The following is an 18,945-nucleotide window of genomic DNA, read 5'->3' as shown; positions in this document are numbered from 1 at the left end:
GACAATGGTAAACTCAGTCCTGTTGACCCTGCAAAGCCCTCATTAACTTAGTACCATATTTCGGTGAGCTGTCTCACAGACTAGTTAAGCAACAGCCTGACATCGTCACTGAAAAATACCTCATGGTCAGTGTCCCAGAAATCATTATCACCATCCTGGGTATATCCTGCCCCACCAGCAGGACAGACCCAGTAGAGCTGGTGACACCGTGGTTTACAGTCAGGAGAGAGTTGCCCTGGGAGTCCTCATCATTTACTCAGACCACACAAGGTCCGATGATATCAGATCAAACATAGTTATGGAAACCTGTTGCCCATTGCTATGTGCCAGACCCGTCAGCTGATAGATCATTGCTGCTCTAATTGAACACCACATGGAGGAAGCAGTGAAGGTGGCAAATGTGCAGGAAGTACTCTGGGTGGTCAAGTTTAATGTTCATCATCAAAAATGGGGTCGGCAGAACTGCTGTTGACCAAGCTGATTGAATCTTTAAAGGACATAACGGCTAGACTGAGTGTGTTCAGGAGGTTAGGGAACCACAAGAGAGAAAAATCATGAACTTGACTTCATCTTTATTAATCTGCCTGCCACAGATTCATCTGTCCATGAAAGCATTGGTAGGCATGACCACTGCACTGTATATGTGAAGGCAAAGACACATCTTCTCAGTGAGAATGCCTTCCATTAATTTCTGTGACACTACAACCTTGCTAAATGCAATGGATCTAAAACAAAGCTGGCCACTCAATACTCAACCTTCATGAGGCACTGAGAGTGATCACTAGTAATGGAATTGTACTCAAACACAATCTGAACCTCATGGCCTAGCATATCCCCCACTCTGTCATTACCATCAAGTCAGGGGATCAACCATGGATCAATGAAGACTGTAAGTGAGCATGCCAGAAACAGCACCAGACATACCTAAAAGTGCAGTGTCAATCTCGTGAAGCTACAAAACAGGACTACTTGCATGCCACATAGCATAAGGAGGAAGTGATAGATAGAACTATGCAATTGTGCCAACAATGAGTCAGATCTAAACTCCACAGTTCTGTCACATCTAGTCATGAATAGCGCTGGATAATTAAACCTTTCACTGGCAGCAGAGTCTCCACAAACATCCCCATTCTCAATGCTGAGGTGCCAAATATATTAGTGCAAAAGAAAAGGCTGAAGCATTTTAATTTCAGATGTACCAATTGGTGATCTATTTTGGTCACCTCCAGAGGTCCCCAGCATCACAGGAGAAAATCATAAACCAATTCAATTCAACCATCTGATGTCAAGAAACAGTGGAAGGCATTGAAGACTTTGACAACATACAGGCAATTGTATTGATGGCATGTTTTAGAATTTGCCATGCCCCTATTCAAACTCTACCAGTATAGCAATAATTTACAGGCTATGTAGAAATTGCCCAGGTATGTCCTGTACATATGAAGCAGAAAAGACCAAGCTGGTCAACTAACCCCATCACTCTATTCTTGGTCATTTGCAATTGATAGGTGATGATAATAACAGTGCTAAGAAGCAGCATGTTCTTACCAATAACTTGTTCACTGGTACTCAGCTTAGGTTCCCCCAGGGCTAATTAGCTCCCAAACTCATTTCCTTTTGGATCAGATATGAAGAAAAGAGCGAAACTCTAAAAATGGTATGAGAGTGTATTTGACCATATTTGACTAAATGTGACTTCAAGATCCTCTAGAGAAATGGAGTCAGGAGAAAACTCTTTGCTGCTTGGGGTCATACCAGCAGAAAGGAAGCTGGTTATGATTGTTGGAAGTCAGTCATCTCAGCTCTAGGATATCTTTGCTGTAGTTCCTCAATGTAGTTCTTTAGTCCAAATACCTTCAGCTGCTTCATCCGTGATTTTCCCTCCATCATAAGGTAAGAGATGGAGATGCTCACCAATGATTGCACAATGGTCAGAATTATTCATGTCTCCTCAGACACTGAAGCAATCTGCAGCCAAGTACAAGAAGAACCTGATAATACCAAGGTTGAGCTTAAGAGTGGCAAGTAACTTTCAGGCCATTCAAATGCCAGGCAAGGATGATCTCCACTAGGGGAAAATCTTAACTATCGCCCCTTGACATTTAATGACATTGCCATCATGGAATTCCCCACTGTTAACATTCTGGGGTTACCATTGATCATAAACTGAACTGAAATAGCCATTGACATACTGTAACTGCAAGAGCATGTCAGGGACTAGGAATCCTGCAATAAGTAACTCACCACTGATGCTCCAAATCTTTTCCATCTACAAGACATAGCCAGGAGTGTGATGGAATTCTCTCCACTTGCCTGGAAGAGTGCAGCTTCCACAACACTCAAGAACCTTGACACCTTCCAGGGTAAAGTACTCTGTTTGATTGGCACCACATCCACAGCCACTTGCTCCCTCGAACAGAGACACTGAGTGGCAACTGTATATACCACCCACAAGATGCACTGCAGAAATGTATTTCACATCACCTTCCAAACCCACAACCACTGCCACCTGGAAGGAAAAGGGCAGCAAGTGCATGTCAACGCTGTCACCTGCACATTCCCCTTGAACCCTCTCACAATCCTGACTCGGAAATACATCACTGTTCCTTCAGTATCTCTGGGTAAAAATTTTGAAACTACCTGCCTAGCAGTATCGTAGGTGTAATTGCACCAAATGGACTGCAGTGGTTCAAGAAGGCAACACACTACCATTTTCTCAAGTGCAATTCAGGATGGGGCAGTATGTGCTGGCCGATATCCCCTGAATGTATTAAAAAAAATTCTGAAAGCAGGTGTTGACAGCCAGCTCTCTGTGATAATAATAATTAACTCTATGCCTGTCAGATCTCTTTGCTAGTCTACTTGTAGTCTTACATTTTGTTGGCAATGAAAGTTCTAGCTGCATATCCTGCTGTGTCATTGCTTTTGATTTGCATGTTGAACATTTTTTCTACCTCCAGAAGACTTGGATGAAAAGCTTTTGATCATCAAAGGAGAGAAAGTTCATCTTTACTTTAGAATTATATAACATGTCAAGTCAGATCAAACAGAATACCATACTGAGAGTCATAATTTTTGAGGTTGGTATAAAATTAGAAAGTGATCACTGATGATATAACATAATTTTCCAAATGAATAAATGTTTAATAAAATAATTACACTACAGTCCAATCATTTGTAACCTTCAGAGCTAAAAGGATTCCCTAAAAGAATTTATATTCAGATGCAATTTGCACATGATGGTAGGTAAATAGATAGGTCTATCTCAATAGTAATTGTTTGCTGAGAATACTTCCAGGAAACACAAGTGCAATGAATAAGTAAATTTAAAAGTGAATGTTCTTGTAAGGCTGTGATATTAAGTTGATTTGGAAATTAGCAGCACTCCACAAACTAAATCAAAGTGTGAAAATTTGAGAGGTACAATTGAAAACAGAGGTTGAGGCTTACTTGTGCTTAACCCTTGGGCTCCATCTGTGAAACATGACCATGAATGGCTAGGTATAGATGACTTTGAGTTCAAGTGGAGTACACACAATCATATGGTTTCTTCAACACATCAGCTCACAAATACATAGCTGTGGGTGTATGAAAACAAGGGTGACCAATTAGCATCTGCTTATTTTCCACCTAATCGTGAAAACGAACATAAATCCTGCATTTAGTGAACAGCTCTGCAAACAACTTTGATTCATTAGAATCCTGTAAAGTAAAACAGGGTTTTATTTTTCGATTTGTTCTCATTTGAGAATGAAGTTGTTCATTAACCATCTGCATCTTTTATTTTTAAGGAAGGTAAGGGATGCCACAGGAGTTGATATTAACATGCGTGTAGGAGTACATTCTGGGAACGTTCTTTGTGGAGTCATTGGATTACAGAAATGGCAGTATGATGTCTGGTCACATGATGTTACTCTTGCAAATCACATGGAAGCTGGAGGTGTTCCCGGGTAAGCAAATACATTTTTTATGTTTGAAATTTAGCAGTGCCAGATATATTCACATGTCTATTTGTACCATTAATTGGGATAAAAAATAGCAACTAAAGTTTTCTAAGAGAAATGTCATTTGCTGCACACAGGATCTAACCTGGCTGATTTTCTTCCAAGTGAAACAGTTGCTTAAAAAATACTGACCCCAGCAAACTCAGTGTTAGGAAATTTATTCATTGCTGCTGTCACTTGTTATTGCATGCTGCTTATTCAATATTGCAATGTTAATGCAGTTTTCCATCTCTTCTATCAGCTTCAATCCAGGTTTATGGTGCTGAATTAAATTGGAAGGCCAATGGACACAATGAGAGAAAATGATATTCAGTAGCTAAAGCCTTTACTGAAATTGGAAGGCATATTGCAGCACTGAATGAGTGGAGCTCCAACTAGTAGTACTAAAGAAATATTTGTGCAAGCTAGTCAACATAAGAGATACACTTTGTGAAAGCAAGCCAATCTGTGTTGACTCAAATTGTTATAAGGGTCATTTTTAGTTGACAGTCTTAAATATGCGACAGTTCATACATAGGTAATTTGGTAATTAAAAGACTTCCTAAATGTCAATAATTATAACATGTTAAGACCATTAGACACAGGAGCAGAAATTAAGCTATTCAGCCTAACAAGTCTGCTCCTCCATTCAATCATGGCTGATAAGTTTCTCAACCCCATTCTCCCGCTTTCTCCCCGTAATCCTTGAAAATTTTATACTGTGCAATTGATAAAAAGCAATATATTAACGTTTAATACTTATGTGTGCTTGAAAAATTGTTTAATATACTGTATATAAATCCAGGTGAATGTACGTTATCATTTTTTTTCGTAATCCAAAATAAAATTGAATTTTATGGGTGTTTTACAGCATCAGGCAGTGACAGCGTGGCCTTGATACTAACCAGCTTATCATCTCCCTACCCACAATGAATGTAGAGAGTTACAGGAGAGTTGCACATGAAGAAAACTACCTCAGCAAACAACACCCCCACCTCCTACCTGTTTCATAATTGTAGATATTGGGGTATCTGACCACCCCTAGAATTGACCACCTTAAGCGCCTCAGTGGTTGTGGGGGCAGAAGGCAGCCCCAGTGCAAACGAGGCAGCAAGGATCTTAATATTCTGCCTAATGACCACGGGCTTGCCCATATTCCTATGGCAGTTTTCTTCCTCTCTGTACCATCACCGTAAATATAACACCATCAGACTCTTATTCAAAAATACTGTTAAGGCCTGATAAAATGAGAACAGCAGTGACATTCATTATTTTTTACATTGTTATTTCCCAAGCCCACCTGTTTTTCACAGTTAAAATGCATACCAAGTCACAGCCAAATGTTCTGCCCTACAGAATTCAGGCTGTCCATTTCTCAGCTTCAGGTTATGAGAGCCTGGAGTTACATTTTAGTAAGAAACAAGAAGGTACTAATCACCTCTACCATGAAGCTTTTTTTTAAATGTTGAATTTAAATAGATTGTTCAGGAGAAGTAGTGGATGTAACTCAATCACTTTCTAGTTATTTAGTCGCCTGTCAAATACTATTATTGCAAAGGTTTCTTGTACCTAATTACCTGATTTATGGTTTATCAAAAAAATTAAGCTGTAGCAAATGTGAAATCCATGTAAATATTTAACAAAAGGTGCAGCTGTTCCCAGTGGGTGTTCTATCTGGCTTGTTAAAACACAAGAAGCAAAGTGCTTCCTCTTGTCACAGTGCCAGTCATGTTTACAACAGCTATATTTCAGGCCTGGCACTCAAACAGGGAAGAAGTGTTCCATCATAACCCAAGATCTTCTGATGAATCAGTACTCCCTGCGGTTGTCAGAAAAAGACTAAAGACAGCAAGAAGATGTTGGAAATATGAAATCAAATGTTAGAAACGTTCAGCAACTCATGCAGCACCAATATAGGAAGAAAGGTTAAAGGCACATCTTTATCCAGACAAGGGAGATATTACATATGAACAGCTTATAAAGATGAACATCCAGGAAAAGCAGGACCAAGTCACAACAACTCTTCCCTTGTTAGCAGTTTTGATGACTATTTCCAGTTTGGATTTGAGACAACGAAGTACTTTATGTTCAGATAGGAATAGGTTTAAGTGAAGAATGTTTATATGTTATATCACACCAAAAGTTATTAGAGTCATAGAGTCAGAGAGGTGTACTGCACGGAAACAGACCCTTTGATCCAACTCGTCCATGCCAACCAGATATCCCAACCCACCTGCCAGCACCCGGCCTATATCCCTCCAAACCCGTCCTATTCATATACCCGTCCAGATGCCTTTTAAATGTTGCAATTGTACCAGCCTCCACCACTTCCTCTGGCAGCTCATTCCATACACATACCACCCTCTGCGTGCAAACGTTGCCCCATAGGTCTCTTTTATATCGTTCCCCTCTCACCTTAAACCTATGCCCACTAGTTCTGGACTCACCCACCCCAGGGAAAAGACTTTGTCTATTTATCCTATCCATGCCCTTCATGAATTTATAGACCACTATTAGGTCACCCCTCAACCTCCAACGCTCCAGGAAAAACAGCCCTACTCTATTCAACCTCTCCCTATAGCTCAAATCCTCCAACCCTGGCAACATCCTTGTAAATCTTTTGTGAACCCTTTCAAGTTTCACAACATCTTTCCGATAGGACCAGAATTGCAGGCAATGTTCCAACAGTGGCCTACCAATGTCCTTTACAGATGCAACATGACCTCCCAACATCTGTACTCAATACTGTGACCAATAAAGGAAAGCATACCAAACACTTCCTTCACTATCCCGTCTACCTGCAACTCCACTTTCAAGGAGCTATGAGCCTACACTCTAAGGCCTTGTTATTGGTTTAAGGATCAAGAAAAGACAAGAGACCTGAGGGAGGGATACAGTCAAGTCAGGAATTTTGAAGACCGAAGAGAGGGTCTGTTACGTATGGGAGAAGTCTCTTAACCAAAAATACGAGTGTTGAACATAGGCAACAGAAACAGAACTCAGCATTATGGTTAGCTCAAAGTTGACAATTCCAGATGAAAAACCCAGTGTGCCATTTTCATCTTGATGCAACGGTTTCTGAAGGTCTAGCAAGTCTGCAGGGCTGAGATCATAGAGATCCACAGTGGAAAGTATTTCTCCTCCTTCCAATTTAATGGGGTAGGTAGAGGCTTGATCCTTTAGAAGTACTCAAAGCAACTTCCAGTGTAGGCTGGAACTCAGTACACTCTCAAGACCAATATTATTTTCAGGAATGTTAAACTATGCCAGGCTTAAGTTAAACTTTCTAAATTTGCATCATTAGTATGTCTTAAAGAATATATGAGGTTTATTATTTTCATCTTAATGAAACTGTTGTATCATTTTCAACTCCCTTAGTAGGACTCCTTTAAAAATCCTTTAACGAACATTTACAACTACTGAGATATTATCTTTAATGGTATTTCTTTCAAGAAACATTTTCAAAGCCCAAAGGCTGAATCATATGTGATGCATACCAACATATTTGTAAAAGATATCATATGAATATTGCTATTACTATTACTCTATGATATTCTATGCATATTGAATTATTTGTTCACAAGATATATTGCCAAAGGTGGAATAAGTTGTCAATTTAGAAAACATAGCCTCCAAATCTTTATTAAAATTATTCTAATAAGTTTTAATTCATTGCCATTAACTAAGTTAGGCAAATAATTTTTAGCAGAACTTACTTCACCTGGTGCCTCTATATTTAAGCTACAGATGCTGATAAATTTAATAGCGAATAAATGTGAAATGCACTAATAATCAGCAAGTAAATTATTTATGGTGTTGTTATAAATATACCTTGAAAATAAACTATTCTCTGACCTTGACCTTACAGTAGGTTTCTCTTGCCTGACTATTTTCCTTTCTTCATTGAACACAGCAGTTCTGAGGAAGGGTCAAGCGACCCTAAGCGCTAACTCTGATTTCTCTCCACAGATGCTGTCAGACCCGCTGAGCTTTTCCAGTAATTTCTGTTTTTGTTTCTGTCAACCGGATACTTCCTGAGAGTCTGATACTATGACAAATGGCAGCAGCTGCCAGAATCACTTTAATTTTAAGTTTTAATGAATGAAATATTATGCATGATACATCCTGCAACACAATTATAGTGCATTATACTTATCTGGTGTCTGCAGATGCTATCGCTGATCGAGTTTGTGGGTCAGTGGAAAGTGATCTAACTTCACAGTCCAAAGCTTGACTGGCTTCTTGGTCCATGCAGTACATCTAGCTTCTGATGCAGTGGACAATAACCAAGTCTTCCTCAGAACAAAAATTAAGGGGGCTGAATAGATATTTAAAATAAATGCTTCGTTCTATCACTAACTTCCCAGAACCAATCCGCAATAGCCCAGAATAATTCATTTCACTTTGGTTAATGGATTCAGAACTGTGATGCGTTCCATATCAACCAGGAAAGCAGGAGATCCTGGAATATGAAGCTTGAAGGTCTGGAACAGCAGAAATGCAGCAAAACTATCATTTATCAAGTTTCTATCATTTAATTCTCTCTTGGCAGGGCAGTTCAGTGGTTAGCACTGCTGTCTCACAGCGCCAGAGACCTGGGTTCACTTTCAGCCTCTGTTGACTGTCTGTGTGGAGCTTGCGCATTCTCCCCGTGTCTGCTTGGGTTTCCTCCTGGTGCTCTGGTTTCCTCCCAGAGTCCAAAGATGTGCAGGTTACGTGAATTCGCTATGCTAGATTTCCCATAATGTTAGATGCATTAATCAGAGAGAAACAGGTCTGTATGGGTTACTCTTCAGAGAGTCGGTGTGGACTTGTTGGGCCAAATGGCCTGTTTCATACTGTAGCAAATCTGTAGGGAATCTAATCTAAAAACTGGGTCCCAGCAATTTCTAGCAAGTTGTGCCGGTCTCCCACAAGGGCTTTCGCAAAATCCCCATGAACCACAAATGTCTTGCTGAGGCATATGCTCCCTTTTACAAAACAAAGGCAGTAGTGAAGCACTTCCACTTTTTTTCGTACCAATATAAAATAAATTGATCGAACTTAATCGACTTCAGGAGTAAGAATCTTGTAATAGCACAACATAATTAATTTCATTGGGATTAATGAATTATTTTTTGTATATTAAATATTAGATTTGTCAATTTTGTAGTCTATGTTTAGTAGAAATTATGGAAATACTTTGAATTTGTACTAAATTCTACAAAATGTATTTTATTTAAATTAATAATTTTTAAAATATTACCTAGTGAAAGGCTGTGGAGTAAAATCAAGGGAGATACTAATCGTGTTTCAGCAAAGATGTTTAATGTGCATCAAGAAAACAAATTAACTCAAGACAGAGACCATTAGGTGATCTGACATAAAAGCAGAAGTTGCCCCATCACATCAGCACTGAAATTCATTGTAGTCATGGCTGATCTGATAAACCTCCACTCCACTTTCCTGCCTTTTCCCTAAAACCCACGCTTCTGTTTCTAATTGAAAATTTGTCCATCTCAGCCTTGGGAATGTACTTAATGACCTAGCTTCTACAGTATTCTGCACTAAAGAATTTTACAGGTTCACTTGACCCCTGAGAAGAAATTCCTTCTTTATTGCTGTTTAAATGGACAACCCCTTACTCTGAGATTATGTTCTCTTGTCTTAGATTCTTCCTCAGGGGGAAATAACTCCCAGTACTTACCTTGCAAATCCCCTTAAAAATCTTACATGTTTAGTAAGGTCATCTCCCATTCTTCTAAACTCCAAGGAATACAGGGCCAACCTACTGAACCTCTTTGCATAAAATTTCCTTGTGGCTGGGATCAACCTAGTCAATCCTCTTAACCTAGTGAAGCTTCGCGAGCTAATGTATTTTCTTTGGACTGTATCCAGTACCAGTATATCTTTCCTTAAATAAGGGCACCAAAACTGTTCATAATATTCTAGGCACAGCCTTAAGAGTACCTTGTATTGTTTCAGAAGCCTTCTCTGTTTTTATACTGTATTTCCTTCGAAATAAAGGCCAACATTTAATTTGTCTTCCCTATTACCTGTTAAACTTGTATACTAGCTCAATGTGATTTATATACAAGGATACCCAAATTCTTCTCCTGTTGCTTTCTGTAGTCTTCCTCCATTTAAGTAATATTCAGCTCCTCAATACTTATTGCCAAAGCGTATTGCTTCACATCTTTCCACATTACATTTCCTCTGCCAAGTTTTTTTCGCTCACGCATTTGTCAATAACTCTCTGCATGCTCTGTGTCATCCTCAACACTTGCCTTTCCATCTGTACTTTGCGTCATCCACAAGCTCCATGATAATGTATTCACTTTGGTCATCCAAGCCATTACTATATATTTTAAGTAATTGATTGCCAGCACCTGTAGAGGCTAGGTTGTTAAGTACATTCCCAAGGCTGAGATGGGTACATTTTCAATTAGAAACAGAAGCATGGGTTTTGGGGAAACAGCAGGAAAGTGGAGTGGAGGTTTATTAGATCAGCAATGATCACATAGAATTCCAGAGCTGATGTGATGGGCCAAATGGTCTACTTCTGCTTTTTTGTTTGATCATCTTGTAGTCTCTGGTTTTAACTATTTTATTTTCTTGATGCACATTAAAAATCTTTGCTAATGCACACTGTTATAAGTCCCCATCCTGAAAATACCACCCCTCCCCCACCTTGTGATTTCCCTATATGAAGCCATGCTAATTCTACTTGATTATATTAAGTATTTCTAAATGGTCTGCCATCCTTTCTAATAGTATCTAACATTTTCCAATAATGGGCGTGAAGCTAATTGGCCTGGAGTTGCCTGGTATTTTGTTTCCTTCCCTTTTTTGAATAAGGATGTCACAGTCACATTGACAGTTTTCTAATCCTCTGGGGACTCAAGGGTTCTTGGAAGATTACTACCAGTGCATCCAATGTCTCTATAGCTATTTCCTTTAATGTCCTAGGATGCAACCCAAGAGGACCGGAGGACTTATCAGCATTTAGCCCTATTAGTTTCCCTGGCATTTTTTTCTCGAGTGATAGTTATTGTGGCTATTTCCTCCCCTTACTTATGCCATTTGAATATTTAGCAGTTTTGCCATGGAGAATGATGCAGGGTATTTATTCCACACTTGTGCTATTTCCTAGTTCCCATTATTACTTCACAACCTCATTCTCGAAGGGATTATGTTCCCTTTGGCCTCTCCCTTCTCTTTTATATATTAAACACACTCTTGATGTTATCAATATTACTTGCTAGTTTACTCTCAAAGTTTTTCTCCCTCTTTATGTGTTTTTTGGTCATCTTTTGTTGGTTTCTGAAACTTTTCCAATTCTCTATCTTACCATTAATCTCTGCCCCATTGCATATTTCTTCTTGCAATTTCATTCTATACTTAACCTCTTTGGTTATAGAGTCATAGAGATGTACAGCACAGAAACAGACCCTTCGGTCCAATCCCCCCATGCCGACCAGACATCCCAACCCAATCTAGTCCCACCTGCCAGCACCCGGCCCATATCCCTCCAAACCCTTCCTATTCATATACCCATCCAAATGCCTCTTAAATGTTGCAATTGTACCAGCCTCCACCACTTCATCTGGCAGTTCATTCCATACTCGTACCACACTCTGTGTGAAAAAGTTGCCCCTTAAGTCTCTCTTGTATCTTTCCCCTCTCACCCTAAACCTATGCCCTCTAGTTCTGGACTCCCCCACCACAGGGAAAAAACTTTGTCTATTTATCCTATCCATGCCCCTTATCATTTTGTAAACCTCTATAAGGTCACCCCTCAGCCTCTGACACTCCAGGGAAAACAGCCCCAGCCTGTTCAGCCTCTCCCTATAGCTCAAATCCTCCTGCCCTGGCAACATCCTTGTAAATCTTTTCTGAACCCTTCCCCTTTTAAGAATCATTCCTCCTCATTCTGAAATTTCTTTATTCTGAGTCATGAACTTTTTTGTAAACATTTGCCATTGCGCCTCAACCATCTTTGCTGCTAAATTTCCTTTCCAAGTCCATGCTGACTAACTCTGCCTTCAGTCCTTCGTAATTAGTCTTATTAAATTTAGCACAGTTGTTTGCGATCCAGGTTTCTCAAACTGAACCCTAACTTTGATCACGTTATGGCCACTGTTTTCTAAGGGATATTTTACTCTGACATCATTCATTAAACCTACCCCATTAACATCACGGATGTCCTGAAACTGTCCTGAGTACACTCTGTGAATTCTTCCTCATTATCCTCTGCCAATTTAATTTGTCTATATGAACATTAAAGCCATCCATGATAAGTGTACTACCTTTTTGACATGCCCTCTGTATCTCTTGATTTACTCTTTCTCCTACATTATAGCCACTGCTAGTGGGCCTATGACTACTTCCACCAGTGTTTTCTTTCCATTACTATTTCTTAACACCAACCATGTGGATTCTGTGTTTCCAACACAAGATCATTTCTTGCTTTTGTACTCATTCCATCTTGTACTAAAAAAGCTGACCCACCATCCTTTCCTTCCAGCTGTTCTTTCAGAAAGCTACCCTGAATATTTAGTTTCCAGATTTGATCTCCGTGAGGTGGTCTATTAAAACAGATTCTGTTTTATTTTCATTTTTGTATAAGATTGAAAATGCTATATATGCTTTAAAGGACTTGTTGCTTCATGAAAATGATAAGAAGGTATGATATGCGAGGTACTAATGTGTGGAGCGTGAAATAACTAAATTCAGTTCATTTATCCATTAAAAGTTTTAATATTGGAATTAACCCAACTACCTATTACTCCAAATTAAGGAAGCATGATAAATGTCCAAGTCCAGATGCTTTGCATGTAATTAAATAATAAGAAATAAGGATGAAAATTGTATAGGTTTAATTTCCTCAGGGATTTTCAACTCTATGTTATATACTAAATCTGTTGAGCTGGGCAAATTTGAGCGAATGACTTACTTATTTAGTAAGCATTTGAAGAAATGGTCGAGAATTGGGAATAAAGGGTCAGAGTTTTGCTGTTGCTCTACTTAGAGCTAGCCAAAAAAAAAACCCTGGCTCACTACAACCACCTGCATTTCATTCTGGGGAGAATGAGTGGTTGAAGAATGGAGTAGGGCCTGTAATTCCCAGACACAGTCAGAGGCAGCCACAGGTTACTCAGTGCTAAGGCAGGCTGTTTAAAACTAAGTTAGCTGGGCCCTTTGACCCCATTGTTCTTGAAATTTTCAGCCTCCCTAGATCTCATCCATCATTTCCCAACAGGCACTCATCCACATCCCATGACAGATCCATATTAACTCATGTCAAAACATGCTACCCCTTTCCCAACATTCTCATATCCTCTTCGAATTCCCATGCTATCCTAATGCCAACCCTTGCCATCACCCATTTCATTTACATCCTTTATTCAACCTCATGTGGTGTGGGCAAACCCCCCAGAACCATGTTGAGAAGAAAAGATTGTCTAAATGTCTGATACAAGCTTGCTATATTTAAAAACAAAATTCCACCATTAAAGCCCACTCAAAACTTTTAGACCCCATAATCGTGTATAAAAACGATCAGCCTTGTATTCAGCACCTCACATCAAATACAACTAATCTTTTACTAACATCTTTGAGTTGTCGAACTGGAAATGTAATACACCCTGCTGAAATAATTGTAGGTTGCAAAAAATGTTGCATATTAATAATAACATAATGATAGGCCTTGAGGATATGACAGCTATTGTAACAAACAGATATTATAACTGCCTAAAAAATTATTTCAACTCTAAATAAAAAAAACAAAAGAACTGCAGATGCTGGAAATTAAAAGCAAAAACAGAAATTGCTGGAAAATCTCAGCAGGTCTGACAGCATCCATTGAGAGAAATCAGAGTTAACATTTCGATGTTGTGATCCTCCTTCAGAACTGCTGAATTTCTGTTTTTGTTTTATTTTCTTTTAACTCTCCCTAACACAGACAGCTTTAATTGAATGTTTAGAGGTTTGAGGATTTAAATAATTTATCAGCTTGACAGTTTTATGGACTTCATCCATTCTTCACAAGTGTTTTGGATTTACAGGACTCTAAAAATCTGTGACTGTCATACAATGGGAGCTTACTGGTCCAAAATATGAGAATTGTCATAGCAAAATTTTGAAGTAGGCCTATTAGAACATATGACCTTTATATTTCATTTTCTGCAACATATTCAGCTCCAAGATCGCTATCTTTCAGGCATTACATTGCGTGGATTGCTCTGGATGCTTCAGTTTCCTCCCACAGTCCAAAGAGGTGCAGGTTAAGTGGATTGGCCATATTAAAAATTACCCCAAAATGTTCAAGATATTCAGGCTAGGTGGGCTAACTATGGTAAATGTAGATTTATGGGGTTAGGGTGGGATGCTCTTCAGAGGGTGGGTGCAGACTTGATAGACTGAATGGCCTCTATCTACGGCATAGGGATTCTATGACTGCATGGTATAAAGTTAGTAGAGATAATGAGAAAAACTTGTTTATAACTTCGAAAGCCTCAAAGCCTTTCATTGAGAATGAAGTACTTTCGAAATGTAGCCACTGTTATGTTTATGAACCAAAATAAAAGTCAAATTGTATAGCCAGATTTAAAAAGAACAAGGGTAAAATTTGTTTTTGGGTTACTGGCTGAAAGATAAATGTTGCTGAAAATGTGTTGCTGGAAAAGCGCAGCAGGTCAGGCAGCATCCAAGGAACAGGAGAATCGACGTTTCGGGCATAAGCCCTTCTTCAGGAAAGATAAATGTTGTCTATGTCACAGGAGGAAGAGATCTTTCTTGCTGATTTTTGAATGGTGCCATGGGATGTTTTATGTTTGCCTGAAAAGGTAGATATATCCTCAATGTAGCATCTCATCCATGGCATTCCTTCAGTAATGCATTGAAGTCCTGTTGTTATAAATTACATAATCAAAACCTTGCAGTAGAACTTGTGCACAAAATCTTCTGGCATAGCTTACAGTGGTATCAAATGAGTCAAAACAATGGACATATAGCAAAGAGATAAAACTCAGACATTTCCACATTTAAAATTCAGAATATAATATATGCCACCATTTGGAACAGCTATCAAGAATGCTCATTATTTTTGTCTTTCTGCAAGATCTATAACTTTCAGAGATTAGCTATTAGAAAATGATTTTAAAATGAATAAACTGAGCTTTGGCTGTTTAATGTTATCACTACCATTTAATTTCCTTGCAAAGGTGATTGAGATAATGTACATCTGAGCATCAACTTTTACACGAGCCTGGGAAACTTACCTGTGCAGCACTGCATCTTCTGAAATGCTCATCCTATCCATGTGACTCACCTGAGTTTTTTTTTTATTTTCACGTAGGGGTCAGATTAGCTGTGCATTTTGCTAGCCATGAGAGTGTGCCTTATAATATTGGGGTCGAGATGGGCATATTGGAAGGCACACGTTTGATCACCAGCTTGGCACTCCAGCTCCCAACATTACTTAAAGGTTGACTCAATCTTATTCCTTACCTTCTCACCCTCCCACCCATCATATGTCACTCATTCCTGTTCAGTTCATGCATGGACCTCCATGCCACCTCAGTCCACTTATGCTACCCATGCACCCTCCAAATCCTCTATTGTCACTTATCCAATATGTACTATGCACCTTCCTATGGAGCCAAGCAATGGCACTGGGAAATACTTTTTAAAAAAATTAAACCTCTAACAATCTTAATTAAGCAGTGGATCCAAGCACACTATCATTGAGAACAGAAAACAAAAATACCATAGTGGTAGTACTTTTAAATGCCTAATAGATTTATAAACAGCCAAGAAGGAGCATCAAAATTATATTGTATTTTTATTTTATTGTTTTAATTTTTATTGGTTCGATAAATTACCTGCCAATGTAAATACATCATTAACTTTTGAAACCCAGCTAAGCATTCATAATGACTACAAAAAAACATAATAAATATGTCCAGCTCCATTGCATGAAGAGTAATGCTCCATTTCACTTATGTAACTACATGCCACTCAATCAATGGAGGGTAGCAGGTGCAGAATTTTTTTTACAACTTTCATTAGCAAGCAAGTGTTTCTACAGCTAGAACTGCGATGATTTCGATAAAACCTCAAGATCTGACATAAAGAGCTGACAATTTCCTTTTTTTCTACATTATTAATGCATATGGCAGTTTAAAAAATTTCAATGCATGACAATAGTTACAGAACGTTGATCAATGGTAATGAAAAGCTTATCTTTGCAGGACAGATCTTGATAATTAATTGCTACGTGAAAATCACATCTATATTCCAATACAGCACCCCATAATAACATTTGGAAATGTCAGATATTTTATAGCCATCTACAAAAAGTTCCAGATTCCTTCGCAGTTTTCCTGCAATTGTCTCAAATTCGATAAGGGGGTGCATTCTTTCAGGATTTGCAAGACCCATGCGAGCAGATCAGAATAATGTACAGGGTGAAGCATAATTTTCTAGGTGTCCTCACAATAGAAATCTGAACTCATAAGAGAATGATTTGCTTGCATTCTGTCCCCAAGATCTTCTCAAACTTGCCAGAAGTCCGTACAAAAGTAGTATGGGTTCAGAAGACTTAGAAAAAGTAATTTCCACAAAAGCAAACTAAGACCTGAGTTTTCACCACGGTGGTTAGCCTCTCAAAACAGCAAAACATAGATAAGGCCAAAATGCAGAAGTGATATCCTTGAACACAGCAGTTACCATTTTTGCTGAGGTGGGTAAAGGTTTAGGCTGTATTTCACTCATGCGTGTTGCACAGAGGCAGTTTCCCAAGAAATCAACAGCTTCCTTCTCTACTGTGTGATTTTGGTGAATTTAGTGTCTAAGAAATGCATAGATTAGACCCAGTAAGACTAAGTCTGAATGTTGTGGTTTCAATTTGGATAATCAGGGTATGTTTTTGGAGATGTATGCAAACACTTTTTGATATGATCCCAGGATACATTTTGAGAGTTGTCTTTTGGGAGATGTAAGGTGCCTTTTGGAATTACTGAAATAAATATGAATAGGTATAAAAAGTATATAAATCCATTAACAGTTACGTTCATTGGAACTGTTTACAAACCTGTCAAAGGTAACTGTCAAAAGGATCTGTAAAAATGAGCTTTCAAAAATATCAAGGTATTTGAAAGTCCTGTTCTTTAAAATTTCAAGAAAAATATCTGCACTTAATGAAAAAGATTTGCTTGCGATTTCACTTTGTTGGCATAAGTCTGAGAATACTGGATTAGTTCTACATGGATTTGAGGTAGAGAGGCATTGCGTGACTTGGAGATCATGGAGGGTCATGGAGAGCCGATATCTGGCATGGCGTGGCATGTTTGGGGTATGAGAAATGTGATTGATGCAGTGCTGTTCTGTTTTTTTCTGGAACTTCAATGCCGTGAGAGTGCATGAAGGTAAGCCTTTGATGTGGCCCACCTCTACACTCAGCACTCTTATTCCCTGGTCTGATTCCTCAGGATCTCTGCCATTCTAGAATGAAAATCCCAACAGCTGGCCAATTTCTGGGCTGGCTACGTTCTCTATGTATGAGTGAAAATCCAGACTCGATTTCTATGTTTCTTGACTCAATTCACATTTCATAGGGAAATGGAAATCGAGCCATTGTATATAAAATTAATGGTTGTAATCCATGCATCAAGTGACTAAGTTTAAACTAATTCACAGCCATTTATTAGGTCTTTGATTCTTAACATTTACTTTCAATAATACAATATAATCTTGCACTTACAGTTTTCAATTTTGTCTTATTTTTGACCATGTTAGTCGTGTTCATATCACTTCTGTCACACTGGAGCATTTAAATGGAGCTTATAAAGTGGAGGATGGTAATGGCCATATCAGAGACCCCTATCTAAAGGAGCACAACACCAGGACATACTTAGTAATTAACCCAAAGGTAAGTGTTAATTAGTTTTCCTCCTCTCCTCTTACTTGAAATTGACTTTTTTTCAAAAAACTCAGACTTGGACTAACTATAACCACCAATTTCTGTTAAGTGACGTTCAGCCTAGGTAGCTCACTTCTATTTGCATTTTATAATTATTTTCTATTGGTCTTTCCTGTTTTGATTTCATGAGTGAAGAGTGTTTGGAAGTTCTTTACAGAGCAATATTGCTGTCGAAGAGTGTGGTGCTGCTAAAGCACAGCCAGTCAGGCAGCATCTAAGGTGCGGGAGAGTTGACATTTCAAACATAAGCTCTTCATTAGGAATGCTAAGGATGAAGAACAGCAAGGGTCCTTTGCAGGTCTGGGAGAGTGTGGCCCTGAGCTGGGGCAAGGCTGACTGCGGGGAATGTAGGTGGCGGCGCATGGCTCCGAGTGTGGAGCAGAGGATCTGGAGGGAGAACTGTTTGTGGAGGTTTTGAAGTTGTAGTAGGTACTGGTTGTCCTGGTCAGGTCCAAATTGTGATGGTCTGAATGTAGTCCGGAGTCCATGCAGGATCAGTCAGTTCCATAGGCAGGTGCTGAGGAAGAGATGTGCCTGTAGTAGTGGGTCTGCTTCAGGATGTGGCTGAAGAGCTTCAGGGCAGAGGAGACGACCTGGGCGGGTGCAGTGAGAGAGAGACTCACTGAGATCCTTTAGAGGGAGGAGGAGAACTTCTTCAAGGTGGGCATCCTTGGAAGAGGCTTCGCAGTGAGGTTAAATTCAACTAGGAGAAAGTGAGGACTGTAGATGCTGGAGACCAGAGTCTAAGAGTGTGATGCTGAAAAGCACAGCCGGTCAGGCAGCATCCAAGGAGCAGGAGAATCAACGTTTTGAGCATAAGCTCTTCATTAGGAATGCTTATGCTCAAAATGTTGGCTCTCCTGCTCTTCAGATCCTGCCTGACCTCTTGTGCTTTTCCAGCACCACACTCTTAGACTCTGGTCTCCAGCATCTGCAGTACTCACTTTCTCCAGAGCAATATTGCTGTACTTGTAAGTAAATCCTAAATTAAAATACCAA

At 39.2% G+C, this 18,945-nt stretch overlaps 1 protein-coding gene across 5 annotated transcripts in view; it reads left to right on the top strand.

Annotated features, from left to right (window-relative positions):
- adcy2b (adenylate cyclase 2b (brain)) overlaps positions 1 to 18,945 on the top strand; it is a 627,652-nt gene that overhangs the window by 481,315 nt on the left and 127,392 nt on the right. For all 5 annotated transcript variants that reach the window (XM_087986815.1, XM_087986818.1, XM_043689618.2 and 2 more), the window contains 2 exons: positions 3,792 to 3,950; positions 17,763 to 17,895. In XM_087986815.1, coding sequence (XP_087842941.1) covers positions 3,792 to 3,950; positions 17,763 to 17,895 — 292 coding nt within the window. The remainder of the gene's footprint in view (positions 1 to 3,791; positions 3,951 to 17,762; positions 17,896 to 18,945) is intronic.

Source organism: Chiloscyllium plagiosum, unplaced genomic scaffold, assembly GCF_037043375.1.
Source record: "Chiloscyllium plagiosum isolate Xiang-an unplaced genomic scaffold, Cpla_swu_hap1 HiC_scaffold_5, whole genome shotgun sequence".
NCBI classification, from domain to species: domain Eukaryota; kingdom Metazoa; phylum Chordata; class Chondrichthyes; order Orectolobiformes; family Hemiscylliidae; genus Chiloscyllium; species Chiloscyllium plagiosum.
Note: the sequence above shows the minus strand (reverse complement) of the source record. Positions and strands in the feature narration are given on the sequence as shown.